General features: G+C 38.8%; 1 protein-coding gene across 1 annotated transcript; it reads right to left on the bottom strand.

Moving 5' to 3' along the window:
- Nucleotides 1–571: 571 nt before the first annotated feature.
- On the bottom strand, nucleotides 572–12,930 carry LOC105701505 (CD151 antigen). The gene is made up of 7 exons (XM_012428335.2): nucleotides 12,785–12,930; nucleotides 5,980–6,075; nucleotides 4,892–5,086; nucleotides 3,036–3,206; nucleotides 2,858–2,950; nucleotides 2,349–2,486; nucleotides 572–2,185 (listed from the first exon to the last, which is right to left on the bottom strand). The coding sequence occupies exons 2-7, from the start codon at nucleotides 6,055–6,057 to the stop codon at nucleotides 2,138–2,140; spliced, it is 723 nt and encodes a 240-aa protein (XP_012283758.1). The 5' UTR covers nucleotides 6,058–6,075; nucleotides 12,785–12,930; the 3' UTR covers nucleotides 572–2,137.
- Between the last annotated feature and the right edge of the window lie 2,749 nt (nucleotides 12,931–15,679).

Below are 15,679 nucleotides of genomic sequence, written 5' to 3'. Positions count from 1 at the left end.
TGGTGTAATTTTGTAACAGCGGACTTTTGGAAATTAAAGAAATTGCAAGTATTGCAATCGGTATCGTAATTGTGGGATGACAAAATGGCGATGACATCCTTCCCTAGATTAGTTAATTTGCTCGCGAAAAATCAATGTAAGATATTATGAAACTTAGTAACCTTAAAAGGGATCTTCAAGGGATATTGAATCTTTGGATTAATTTATCGACACCGAACTCTTGAAAATCGGAGAAATTGCAGGTATTGTATTTAATATCATGGCGTCCTACCTGTAGTTGACAAAATGGCGATAAAATCTCCCCCAACATTATTTCATTCGCTCGCAAAAAAAAAAGAATCAATGGAAGGAATTATAAACCTCGATCATTTCAAAAAGAGATCATTTGATTTATCGACAGGGAGTTCTTGGAAATCAGAAAAATTGGAGGTATTGTATTTAATATCGTCGTAACTGCGGGATGACAAAATGGCGATTACGCCCCCCCCCCTGCGTCATTCCATTCGCTCGCGAATAATCAATGGAAGAAATGGTAAAACTCGGTAAATATTGAGGAGATTCCACGAAGGAGTACTTTTAATAATTCCTTCATTTAAATGCTCGTAGAATTTAAGGTACCGAATTCACCTGTTAGTCGATGAGTACTCGTTAATCCGATCTTTTACCATATCAGGGATAATCTCAAATGCCAGGAGGAACTTATGTCGACTACTGTACTGCGAGCCCCTGCCCGCAATATCGACTTGGACCACAGCCCCAACAGTGCGCAATGGCCGTGTACGTAAGTGTACTTAGGTGTTGGTATTTGTCACTGACACTTGTACACGCGTCCTGCCCTAGGCTTGGAAAATGCATACGCGACTGTGTGCGCTCGGTACAGGAGAGCCCCAATGGAATTTCTGGCAAGGGATTTCTATAGGGTGCACAATAGGGCACTGGATATACATCGAGTACATTTGCAAAATTAAAGGAACCTCGGCTTATCGACAAGCTAAGAAACCGAAGAATGTCTTCAGCTAGGTTCACCTCCCCGAATTTCCCTAACTCATTGTATCGGCAGCAGAGCTGGGCAACCATTTCAATTGAATTCATTTGGAATAGGTATCTGAAATGCAAAATGTCCTCTTTCCATTTTGTATTGTACATGAGAATAAAGAAAACTACTTTGCATTTCCTATTTTAACCCTAGAACTACCGGCGGATTGTCTTTCTGCGGTTTCTTTTGGTTGTTTTGGCCATCTATAACCAGTCGTTTTGACTGAGCTTGGTAGCTCGTGTTACATACATCTCGAGTCTATCTCCAATTAACAGTAAATACACCTAGAGAAAGTACAAATAACGCTGAATTATGCATACATATTTGTGCACATCAACGTGGCGTGTACGCAAATTAGTATATTAAAAAAGAACCAATTAGAAAGTCACATCTATCAACAACTAACTCTCGAAATAGTCAAACAACACACATAACACGAAATAGCTTTCGCAGAAACTCATATTTAATTTTTTCCTTGCATTTTTAAATACAGGTCCTCGAGAAAATGTGAAAAGTTCATTTTGTATTTTTTTTCACTAACCTACCTCAAATATACATATATATTCCACTTTTAAATGGATTGTACAAATCTATTTAGCTTGTTCTATTTTAAGTATACATCGAGAACCATTTTACCCAATTCTGATTATCAGTACGTACTTGACAGATTGTATCAGAATATGAGAATATAAATAATAAAGAAACCTCTGACTTACAGGTTGTAATAATGTACAGACATATCTTTAGTGTAAATCATAGACCACGTAAGTATTATTCCGATAACAATGACGTTACGATGTCTCTTAAATTAACTTAGAATGTCTTGACGTTAACATTCGTTGGCTCGGCATGACGCGAAGTATTAAATATAAATTGTTCAACCAAACGTCCAAAATGAAACACCCGACTTGATTATTGACCGATCTAGTCGAGACTATGAGCGCACTCTCATGAACAAATGATGATCAACAATGGCGATCGAAAGTTGTGCGAAATACTGCAGCGCGTCGCAAAGTGCATTGCCACTTTTTCTTCTTCCTTCTTGATCTCGTTCGCAAAATGTCGACAAATCACGGTGACACGTCTATATCATCTATCCTTTCATTCTATCATCTTGAACAGAGCGCAGGAGAACACCATGCCGAAGAACTGCAATTGTAGGAAATAGTTATCGATGAGTGCAACAACGATATTCCACAGGTGATTAATTTTAACAGTCTGTGTAAACGTGGAGAATGGGTACATCGATAGCCATTGATCGAGTAAAAGAAGAGTTTTATGGTGAGAGATATCGAGGATTATTAAATATTACCATAAAGCACGCAACGGCTATACCAGCACCTCCCAAAATGGCGGCGTGTTTCTGCATAAAGTTTTGAGTTTTAGTTAAGCAGCCGTCCGTGTATATCGTGGTTGGATTAACGTCTACTCCGGAATTGCAGCTGTAATACTAAAAGAAATATGACATTTGAATAAACATGGACATCCTAAAATTCAAGCGTTCCAATGAAAAAAAAAAAAACAAAACCATGGTAATAAATTTTAAAAATTGAGATAGACGTAATGCAGTCGTCAAAGGTAAACGCTTAAACAAATTTGAGATCTTTAACAATTTATCATCTGTAGATTGCCAAGGCGCGGTTTTCCAACCGCGCGTCGACATTACCGATGATGCGTATTGCAGGGATCTGCAATATTAATCTTAGTAATCATCAATTCCAACATTTTCATTAAATAAAATTCACCTAAGTAAATATTGATGATAGACGAATTAAGTGTTCAGTTAAAGAGATTAATTGATCTATAGAATAATCAATTTACCTGGCCAGGTTGGATCGGACGACAGCAGCTCTGAGGTATCCGAAGCCCATTCGTGCCCCAATCTGCCCATCCATGGACACCGCAGCAATGAAGCTGTACCAATGAAATGTTCAATTAAACATTGCATAAATTACTAACACATTTGGTAAAATTTATAATGAATAAATTGACTACGCACAGTGGTTTGCGTAATGTCCCATGCCTCCCTGACAGACTTCTGGTGATCGTACAGTCTTAAAGAACCTTTCATCTCTTTTTCCACAGAGTCGGTTACTTTCTCACGGTAAACGTAGCCCAAGGTTCCACCAACGAGCATCGTTACGAACAGGAAGAACACGATGATGAGGTACTGCGAAAGAAAGGTCCTCTTAGGATAAAAGTTGCAAACAAAAAAGTAAGGTAGATCTGCGAATCATTTTCTCACGTTTTCACTCGAGGAAAAGCTTTTGTAGAAATCAGGGTTGATAAAAATCAGGATTTCTTTGAAAGAATAAAAAATCGCAGATTTTCTTTAAATCACGATTAAAGTCAGGTTTTTTTTTTTCTTTTCTCCAAACTGGTTGTACCGAATGCTATTGAAACTGGAACATGGGATTATGGAAGTCCTAATGAAGGTCTTGAAATTTGCGAAATTTCATTCTTCGAAAAAAAAATGTATTCATTTGCCAAATTTCATTTTTCGGGAAAAAAAAATGTATTTATTTTGGGCAAGAACCAAAAGACGAAATTTTTTTCGTAAAATGAAATTTCACGAGTTTCAAAACCATCATTAGAACCATCCCAATCACGTGTTCAATTTTCAGATTATTTGGAGTACCCAGTTTAGAGAAAAATTGTATATTTTCACGTTTTGATATATATCAATATACAAGATATCATATATATATATATATATAGAATGACTTTTTCATATCACCTTAAATCAACTTAAGGTGATATGAATGAGTCAGCCTATGTATACCTGATAAGTCAAATCGTTGGGGAAAGTATACGTAAATTTCTTCACCATTACTTTACCGAAATGACACATGGAACGCTTATAATTATAAACGTGGACTATAAAATAAATATAAATGTCGGTAACGGGACGTGCCAGCTTATGTTCCCACCTGAGTATTCAAAATGTCGTTACCACCAAAAACGGTATAGATGAATCAAGAAACTCTGTAGAGTTTCGAGCCAAATACATTTTTGAACGAGAAACTCCCAGTGTAGTGTGCTGAGAGAAACGCGCGCTTGAGCTCGAGCGAGACGTTATTTTAATTAATCGACGTCGATTAAATTTCTCAGCGCCTTTCATATCATCTTAAGGTGAAGTGAAACCCCCTTCAAATCAATCGATTCGAATACAACACTTTTTTTAAAGGGTATTAGACGGTACTGTCCGAAACTTTGACACATCACTCCTGATCATCTAAGAATTGTCCTGACACATTGAAAATTTGGATTTTTTAACAAAATTTTTGTACTCAGCCCAGACCAGAACCAAAATGGCGTCGAGCTCTCATATTTCGATCAATACACAATTATCAAAGGCTCTGATATGAGAATCGAAAGGGTCAGGACAATTTTACGACAATTTAGAACACTCTGGTAATCGATAAACTCGCATTTGAACGGGATAAAGGCGAAAAAAAGTGTTGTATGCGCTTCTATGCCAAAACGATGGTAATACGAGGTCTCGGAGTGAAAATTTAATTGACCTGGAAATCACAGATGGCGCAGGGGGTACCACTGCAGTCAATTGGGGCCCCAGAAAGCATGAATCCAGAGGATTTCTGGAGTTTTACTTCGATTTCTATATAATTATTATACGAAAACGACAGGTGGAGTATGCCATTTGGTACAATACCCAATATAATTCGATACAGCTGTCAATGTAAAAACCAACGTCGGCAGCGTAGGCATTTAGGAAAATCTTCTTTATCGACGTTGATCAAGTTCCTCGACGTGTTTCACTTCACCTTAACCCCTGGTAGAAACTTTGTCTCGCAGATTTTTCTCGATTTACCGGCTTCGACGTCGACAACTTACCGTGAGTAGCATGCATTTTATTTCTCGGGATGCACCGACGCATCCGCAAAAAGCTATGAAAGCGACGACGATCCCTCCGATAAGTAGGATGTAAACTGCACCGGTAAGTAAGTTACTGCCGATGAGTTCTCCAATCCATGGTACGTTATCGACCAAAGCCCAAATCGCCAATCCTGCGACGACCGAACCTCCGATCTGTAAAGTGGAACATTCCGATTAAATTATGCAAGGAGAATATCTCGATGCACCTCGACGACCTCGGCCGAATTTTCTGGCCAGCTGGTCACGGACAAATATTTATCCGCTTACTTATTCTTATTATCATATGTGTGCATTAACAAATATTACATTTATCTTAGAAAAACGAGTTGTACAAAATAATTCATGCAGGACACTGGTGTTAAAATTCGCATTTCTGAGGGGGATATTTTTCTCGGCATCCATTTCTCTCCATGTACAATGGCGGAGAAGAATGCCTTCCCTTTTTATTTTCAAGACATGATATCCACAAGATAGGCATTCACCAATGTGCATGCTATGTGAAATTTGATATACCTTCGCTAAAATTTCTCACTTTATTTCCTTTTTGATCTTTTTCGCACGTAAACAGATAATAATGTACATGCAAATTTGCATACTCGACCGTGTTATTTTGACGCCACGATAGATTGCAATAAAATTACATTGTCTCTGTAATATCGCATTCGACATCTAAATTAATGAAAATTACAATGTAATATTATATTTAATTCAAGTAAAACTGCACTAATACGGTAAGTATAGAATATTACGGGTATATCAAAATTTTCTAATTTCTAATTATTTCAGTTTACATTTTCCTACGTGAAACTTCAGTTATGTAAACATGTACGTAAATTCCCATAGATTTCTATCAGTGTAGACGAATAGTTAACGCGAAGGTAAACGCAGTTCCCTATCTGGTTAATTACTCATGAAAAAAAAAAAAGAATTGTTCATCGACTGCTCGCCTTGAGTTAATAACATTTCACGGTTCTGGAACTTCGAGAGATGTTTATCGGGTGGGAAAATACCTATTTACGGATCAACAATTAGAAGTTAACACTTACAAAAATTATGAAGTTCATGAAGAACAGGCAGTACTTCATGAAGTTCCCGCAGCCGTCCATTTCCGTTCCGTACCCCATTTTTCGGAATAGAAAGACCTGTACATAAATAATTTGCTAATTATTAAAATCGATTCGACAATACCGCGCAAAAACTTGAGAGATCTACGAGATAAATTATCTAAATTTCGGAGTAGAGTAAAATTCGCTCCTTTTATTAAACGATTGCAATAACTTATAAGCCAATCAACTTCCCCACGATGAAAATACGCGATAATTCGATTGACGCATGTTCCTCCTTGTATAAATAAATAAAAAAACATTGTATAGAAATTTTATACCTTTATAAATGTGAGCTTAATAAAAGTACACACCTAATGAAAATAAGCAGCTCTATTTGCGGTATTTCTCTTAGGTCCGATTTACAGATATTAATAAGACGGATGAAGGATAAATAAGAAGGAGCCGCTTGAAAATCGGCCCCTCCGCCTTGGCGATAAAATTTCTATTTCTGAGACATTATCGCAAAAAAATGGAATCCTGAAATGGAATCAAGGTCTGAAGGTTTTTTTCCTCCAATTGGCCTCAGTATCTACGACCAGGGATTATTCCAATAACTTAACGAGCTTCTCATCAACGAGGATATCTGTCGATGACTCCTTCGCACCTGAACACCGCTCCCAGTTGAAATCGATAATCGATATCTCGCTTCTGACGATTCTCGCGGGAAGTACTCGCTCCCGATTCCCTCATTGACTCTGGCACGAATTCAATGTCGAGTCGAGTCTGCCAGTGAGTACTACGAGACGGAGTTAATTAAAAAAGGATCGATAGTGTTACTCACGCCCGTTGATCGTCTGACGTAATGGCCATTGCGCATGTACGGCGCGCAGGGAACGTCACGTGGGTCATGACGTCATCGATTCTCGATACTTTTCTAAGAGTACTCCGATTATCGCCGCGCTTCTTCGCGATGATCGAGGAAAGATCGATACTGCCACTCACGCTCTTTGCCAAGTAACGTAATCGCCATTACGCATGCGTCACGTACGCAGTAAACGTCACGTCGCTATTGATATCACCAGTTAAAACATCCTGCCGAAAGAGTACCATGAATCCGAGTGACAAGAATATCGGTACACTTCACGGCGATATGTCAACAGGATTTACACGGAATTGAGCCGCCATTAAGACAAGCAAGGTTATCGCTGATAATTTTAAGGTGAAGTGAAACCCCCTTCAAATCAGTCGATTCGAATACAACACTTTTTTTTAAGGGTATTAGACCGAACTGTCCGAAACTTTGAACACTTTTTTTGCCCTTATCCCGTTCAAATGTGAGTTTATCGACTATCAAAGTGTTCTAAATTGTCGTAATATTGTCCTGACCCTTTCGATTCTCATATCAGAGCCTTCGATAATTATATACTGATCGAAATATGAGAGATAGACGCCATTTTGGTTCTTATCTGGACTGAGTGAAAAAATTTGGTTGAAAAATCCAAATTTTCAATGTGTCGGGACAATTCTTAGATGATCAGGAGTGATGTGTCAAGGTTTCGGACAGTTTGGTCTTTTACCCTTAAAAAAAGTGTTGTATTCGAATCGACTGATTTGAAGGGGGTTTCACTTCACCTTAAACCTCTGGTACTGAAACGTTTAAAGTACAGCAGAATAAAAATCTGCAAATAGAAACGAAATGATAAACTATCGCTACAACATACAAGATATCCGTCTTACATACTCTATAATCTAATTTCAGTACTTTTTGTACATAGAAGCATAACGTGAGACCTAAATAATTTTCTCCCCTTTTGCCCAAACGGGGTAACTCTCCCACGTGCATTCTTTTACGCGATGTTTTCTTTTTACACTGATTTATCACGAGGATCTTAACGGATCTTCGGCTGACGACAAACAAGGTATAAACCCACTTGTCCCTCGACAAAATTATGCCCGACCTACTTCTTCACCAGGTCGGCCATTAACGAGGAGTTCTAAACCCTGAAAGCGCAGATCTCGCCTTGACTCGAAAGTAAACGCGGCCGCACAATTAGACCCCTCTGAGCCACTTTAAAAAGTGCCGTTTACAAGGATGTCACTCGTCGGCGTTATTGAAGGTAATCCGCGTTTCGAAAATCGCCCGCATATTAAATAAATATTCCCCGAGCAATGGCGCGACGCAAGGCCTAACCAGATCGCGAATCGCTCGAGTCCTTGAAACGTGATAAAAAGGAAAAAAACAAACGAATTTAACACGGTTACACGCCTCATGGCACATTGCGACCTCAAATTGGAGATACTCGAATATGTACGTCATGAACAAAGCGTTTATTCTTATCACTGATAAAAGCGCAAGGTATGTGAAAATCGAGATTTCTTTTAAAAAATGAAAAATCGCTGACGACCTGATCGATTCCGGTATTGCAAGATTTTAATGCTAAAATCCTCAGAAAAGCGATTAAAATGTCCACGCAGCGTAATAATCGCTGATAGTCTGCCAAAGTTATTGAAAATAACTTTAATGTTATTAAGAAAAACATTAAATTCGCATAAATTGGCAGGGAATTTAATCATCGTTTATATAACGGAATTTCATTGATAAAAGAACCGAGTAGATAAAAATCAGGTTTTCTCTAAATATCTTAATTATTTAATTAAGTGAAATTAGATTGAATTGATATTACTAAAAAATTGTCATAATTTATTCCACGATTCGTTAACGTACGAGCCGCGATCCTGCGCTGAGAGAAAATTTCATGAAGAACGAAATCTCGATAATTCTGTTATGATTTTAATCAAATTATTTAAATTCTGCTCAACGTTATATAATGAAACAGACGTGGAGATGACACCCTGCCGAAAGTCGTTTGTAAAAAGATGACGTACTCGGTTCACCTCGAAACCATGAAAAGGAACTTAACGACGCAAAAGAGTCGTTACATAAATTCCTTTTGTGATGACAGTTACAGTGCGTCATTAAAAGCGTACTAAGATTACCCGGAATCGACAAAAGGACCTGCTATTACCGGAATTCTTTACAGATACATTCAGCGTATCTTTCTTTAGAAATATTAGGCATGTCCACAATTCCCATGAAACGTATCATATTTACATAACCATAAAATGCGCAAAATGTTTAAAAATGTTCTCCTTTCTTTCATTGACATTTTTCTTCATATCATTTTTATAAATACCATGCCAAGATATTTCTAACGAATATATTCTTGTTACGGAACTACGTTCGATAGTAAATATGTGATAGCAAAATGCAATATACATTTATGCACGCCAACTCAACGAAATGGTGACTAATGTCGGATTCTTTTCCTCGTAGCAATTCTCTTTGTTTTCGCGTCTCCGCAGATATGTGGCCACGTGACTTAGAGGTTATGTCGCGGATTCGTTTTATTTTCCTGTGCGGCGAACGAGGAGAAAAATCGCCGCAATATACACGTGAGTTGAAAAGTCGCTCCGTGGAGTCGTGCGAAGTGGGTTTACATAAATGAAAAAATTAATCAATTAATTAATTAAATATCCCGTAGCATGATTAGATTCCGGGGAGTCCCGAGTTAGGGGAAATTCACATCTCTACCATTTCATGGCACACCATGACGAAAGGAACCCATAGAGCTGGCCACACCCAGCTGGGTTGAATGTCGCTTTCTTTTTCTTTCGATTCGAACTGGGATCCTATATAACGACGGGAAGTGGCCAGAGGTAAACGAGGTTGAAGAAAGTGAGACTGCTCACGGTCCGATTAAGTAATGATAACGTAGAGGTGTTCCAAATACCGACGAATACATAAAAATGATCTTAAAAAAGAAAAAGGCCAAAACTCGATAAACCGTAACTCGTTTTATTTCTAATCTTCAATCCAACGGAAAATCTGTTCAACGAACTTTGCCAAATTTTTTAAGTACACTTTCTTTCACCATTCCTCTGACTTTTCCTGATAATTTTCAAAACGTTATTACATGCTGATATTTTTTCATTTTTCACGAACAGATACCTCGTTAAGTACCATAGAAGAAAGAAATCCGAGCTTCGATAGATATATATATATATAGATAATTACCGATAAATCAAAGGGATCGAATATTGGCGCTTATAGATATCGACTAGTCCTATGATAACATCTTTCGCGTGGTATCATTTTCGGTCAATTATTATTAACACTTAAATTCTTCCAAAGCTGTTAATCTCTGGTTAGTCTTCAACGTGCATTTAGAGCGGAATTTAAATTTTCGACCAGAATGAATCAAGGCTTTGTTCCAGAAATCTTAAGGTGATATGAAAGTGTCATTCTATATACATATCAAAACGAGAAGATATATATAAAGCTTTTTGAAGAAAAAAAAATATATATACCACTTCCATAACACCTTAAGGTCTCTTATCAGCAATGATAGAAAAAAAATAGAAATATTCGTGGCGAAAGAAAGAGACGGGATATTTTCGACGGATAAAATACGAAAGTTAGGCGAGTCGAGGCCATCGAGTTTTACTCATCTCTTGACGCAACATGGAACACGCATCAGTACAGTAAAATACATGGATACCTTTCCATCATATACTGACAAGACCATACCGTAGAGAATGCATTTATGTCCCTCAATGTACAGGGGACACCGAAGAGAATTAGGCACTTAGCGATGGAATTAAATTCTATAAGAAGGCTACTCTGTTCTCTTATCGAGCCTGACATAATTCCTACACCAAACAGACAATAAATAAATAAAGATTTCTCACTTCCCCCTGGAATTCGCATTCGAGAGAAGAATTTCATCCCCGAAGACGGCCGCCATTTTTGTTTATATTTTTTTAAATTTTGTATAAAAATGTAATTCCATGGGTACCATGACCTTCCTTAGAGTTTCCATATTCACGTTGTAAAGTCTGAAACGATTTGGAGAAGCCAGTTCGGAAAAAAATTCCATAAAGTCGGACCTCTTTGACGCCACTTTCACATCATCTTAAGATGAAGTGAAACATCCTTCAAATCAGTCGATTCGAATACAACACTTTATTTTAAGGGTATTAGACCAAACTGTCCGAAACTTTGACACATCACTCCTGATCATCTAAGAATTGTCCTGACACATTGAAAGTTTGGATTTTTCAAAAGAATTTTTTAACTCAGCCCAGACCAGAACCAAAATGGCGTCGATCTCTCATATTTCGATCAGTATATAATTATCGAAGGCTCTGATATGAGAATCGAAAGGGTCAGGACAATTTTACGACAATTTAGAACACTTTGATAGTCGATAAACTCACATTTGAACGGGATAAGGGCAAAAAAAGTGTTGTATACGCTTCTATGCCAAAACGATGGGAATACGAGGTCTCGGAGTGAACATTTAATTGACCTGGAAATCACAGATGGCGCAGGGGGTCCCTCTGCAGTCAATTAGGGCCTCAGAAAGCATGAATCCAGAGGATTTCTAGAGTTTTACTTCGATTTCTTGATATTATTGTACGAAAACGACAGGCGGAGTATGCCATTTAGTACAATACCCAATATAATTCGGTATAGCTGTTGATATAAAAACGAACGTCGGCAACGTAGGCATTTAGGAAAATCTTCTTTATCGACGTTGATCAAGTTAATCGGCGTGTTTCACATCACCTTAAGCCAGAAGTAAACTGACAAAATGTCGAAATTAATAGTCAAACCTGTTAATCATTCATTTGGAAACATTAACCCGAGAAGAAGCCCCAGTCCCGTGATTAAAATTCAATCAGAGTGTCGACGATATCGGAGAACCTACTTTCCATTTTACGCACGCATAATCGTAGTGCGTAATCGCAGGAGTAATCCGTAAGTCGAGATGATTCACAGTTCTATGCATCTGTGAGAGGGAAAAAAAGAAACGGGAAACGTCACTGGAATTCGATATAAACCTTGCCGTGGTAATGGAGGCCTTATTTCGAAGTTAGTAGAGTATATCGCGAAGTAAACGTGCTCCGCTAATTAAATCGTCAAGTACTCGTTATCTTGATGTACGTATCCCGATGACGCCGTTAGTTCATAGGTAAGCAACCGGAGTGCAGAAAAACATCGGGAATAACAAATGGACGTCATGTGGTGGCTAAGACGAACGACCATTTTTTTTTCCTATTATCTCACTACCATTGTATTTCGGTAAGTAAGGTTAACTGCGAAAACCATTTGTATTTATGTACCTCAGTCTTGATCCACGAGAAATTCATAGATACAGAAATATTAATTAAATTTAATTTAACACGCTCAATCATGACTTCGCGCGTACGTACATATATACGTATGCAAATTGTATATTTGGCGCGAAACTCTAGAAACTTTCCTGATTACGGGTTGCCGAATCATAGGAAGTTTCAAAAACTAAAATCTTCACGCCGCACAATAATCCTATGTTTCTTAAAATTAATGAAAATACCTTAACTGTTATTTAAAAAGGAGAGAATTAAATTCCCATAAATGTGCGAAGAACTTAATCATCGGTTATATTATGCGAGTAATACAACGCGCTGAAAAGTCTACGAGAAAGCGAGGGCAGGAATGTCAATAGAAAAATGGATTCGCGACTCGTCGAGGAAAACCATCTTTGTTCGTCGAAAGGGGGCGTAGGGATTCGTATCTTTGCCCTTCGTGATCCTGGGCGAAGCGATCGAGACGGTGATAAACCTCGACACACATCCCTGCCGCGTGGTGGCACACCTTTCACTCGCGGCATCAACAGGTATAAACAAATGCTCGCACCAGCGCGGGAAAACCCCAAGAGACTCTCCTGTGAAGACGAACAATCCTCACCCATGCACTTACTTTTTTCCAGAACAACCTGCGTGGACACGCGACACCTAACGTTCACACCCGAGTTCCACCTCGGAGCAAATTTCCCGTCTAGCTCCGCCGGAGACTGTCCAACTGAAACTGAAACGGAAAACAGCTTCACCTCTCGCTTGGCTTAAGTCATCGCTTACTCCGGCAACGTGTGCGAGCCTGCGCCGCGTCCCTCTCTCTGTCCCGCTCGCTCCCTCTCCCGCGGCATCGCGTGTCTCTCTCGCGCGGCGAGTACACAACGTTCGAGAGCGAGGCAACATGGCGGCGCCCCAGCGCGGGTCTCGCGTCCTTTCGATTTCTCTGCAAGCCTCGATGCCGGAAACGTTTGCTCGCCCAGCGCTGGATGTTACGCTGAACGAAGAAAAACACGAAACAGTTGAGATCGGAGCAGACTGGAGGTTTTCTGCAATTTTTAAATACTCTTTCGGGCTTGTTTGTACATTATATAGGTTAACTGACATCAGGAACCGTTTCACGGGGATATTTGAATCCTCCAAAAATCAACGCCTTCGGCGTTAAAAGACCTTGCGCCAAATATACTCACCTTCAAAATCGTTTCTCCATAAAACGTACTCTTAAGCGACTGATTTATAAATTAAAGATCGCGTGACAGACGTAAATGATATCGGTGGGATTAAAAAGAAATTCCGCTAATCTGTACGAAAATGGCACAATGATATCAATTACTAGATAATTGTTACTACTACGTAAAAGTTGTTATTTTGCGTCGAAGGTGACGTCGAACTTTAATTAACATATTTGGCGTGAAACTCTTTCGAGTTTTCTGACTCGACAGTTTCGCGCCAAATACGTATATGATTTTTCATATTCAAAATCCTAATTGATAGAGTTTGAAGGGTTTTTTTTCCAGAGCTTCGAATAATGTTGGCGAGCTTCACTGCACAATAGTAGGCTCTCTGTGGATATGGAAATCGGTATTTTGTGCCGACGTTATCGGACTGTAGTTCATTCGACGGTTCTACGGTCCGTGGCAAGGTAAGTAGAGATTGGTTGCACATACGTATGCGACTATATGCACAGCTGGAAATATCGGAGAACGCGCCATGGGGTATATGTCGAAATGCGCGCGGCCCCCTCTGCGCATGCGCGGTAAGAATTCCCAAGGAACCGATTCTTCGACTTTTCAACACCACAGTCGCCATTACAGCAAGAGGCAGTACAATTAGTCTTATTAACATTCTTTGTTAAATTCCTAAAGGTATTTAACGTATCACATTACATACTGCATACTAGTATTATATTATATACATGTAAACGAGAATTGACATTTATATTCTATCCTGAAATTTGCCTACTCTCCACATATTTGTATTAATAATGCCGTGGAAAACAGGGAGAATCAATCATAAATTGTGCAGAAATAAAGATAATTGCTGGACATGTATCGACACTTATGTTTAATCTTTTGTACACATCTTCCTGGACTTGCACATTTTTTATCGCCCCGAGGGCTTATCACTCTTTATCTTATAACGAAAACACGCTAGTAGTCACTAAAGTGATTCCAACGAGATTCGTTTGAATGTATGTTACCTACAGGATGATTCATCCTACGTGTCTGGTGTTAGAGGAAATACTGGTGTTCTTGGAAAATGGCGATATATCTGGGAAATGTCTACTGAGTGTGATGCGGAGCTACAACCCGAATTAAACGTAGTGACGAATGTAGGTGGATACTTCAGAAAATGTCTACATAACCATCTCTGATCTAACGAGGGTTGCTCTACACTCAACGGATAAACATCGCTTTGACTCAGTCGAGTCCATCTTGGTTAATGCGATTTCGATGGAAAGAAAAAAAAATAAGAGAATAACCAAAGTATTTTCGAAGTTTTTTATTTTAACGCCTACATTGCGAACGTTACTTTGTCCTTGACCGAGGTGGGAGTATGGGCGTCATATTTTTTAGTATGCAGAGAATAAGGGTGACGTAATTCGTTCCTCAAAATGGAGTGCCGAGACACACAGACGCACCTTGCGCGTTTCTTCTTTTCGTTTTGGTAAGGAATGTGACCTACTTTCGAAGCACGTACGGTGATTGTGAAAATGTACGGGCAATCTAAAATAGTGTACCGCGAGGGTTTAGCGCACTTCAGGTCGCTCTTTGATAATTTTAGGATCATAAGGAATGACCCAGTTTTGAATTTCCCGGACTTTTGGGTCTGGGAGGAACAACCGTGAAAGAGGTGAAACTTCGATGTCCCCTCACGATATCCACTTTCCATCGAACAGTTTCCATTGAAAAGCGGATATGAAATGACCCCTCTGAAAATATGTATTAACTTTTAACTTTTAAACTAACTTTTCAAAATAATTTAATACTTTTAATAAATAATATTCATAAAATCAAGGTACTCTCTAGCCGAATCTCTTTAATTTGTGACGGAAACGGACCTTAACGGAAAATCCGTAATTTTAAGATGATGCAATGGGAGTACAAGTGTACCTTTTTCAGGTATCTGCGGTCAGGTATCGGTCGGAAGAAGGGACAATAAGGTAACATGAACGGGGCAACCGAGGGGTTCCTTAGGGGATGACACCGATCCGCAAACTAGCTGTGAAGTAAAATTTAATTAAGTTCTTATAACCTCTCAACAATTTTCGATTTGAAAGGTATGTACCTTTATTTAAAATATTACTAGGCCGGAAGTGCTAGTGATCTCGTTCTTTCATATAGCGAATACGTAATTCGGCGCATAAACTCATGTGAGATGAAAGTGCGAGAAGTGAGCGCTCTCGTCAAAAATACGTAATAAACGCCCAGAGTTGAGTAAATAAAATACCGTAGCTAATTTACGTAGTTCTTTTACAGTAAATTACTAGATATTTAACTTAACAAGTTTCATACGTGATGTA

This window comes from Orussus abietinus, unplaced genomic scaffold, assembly GCF_000612105.2.
Source record: "Orussus abietinus isolate OABI.00-Male unplaced genomic scaffold, Oabi_2.0 scaffold168, whole genome shotgun sequence".
NCBI lineage: Eukaryota > Metazoa > Arthropoda > Insecta > Hymenoptera > Orussidae > Orussus > Orussus abietinus.
Note: the sequence above shows the minus strand (reverse complement) of the source record. Positions and strands in the feature narration are given on the sequence as shown.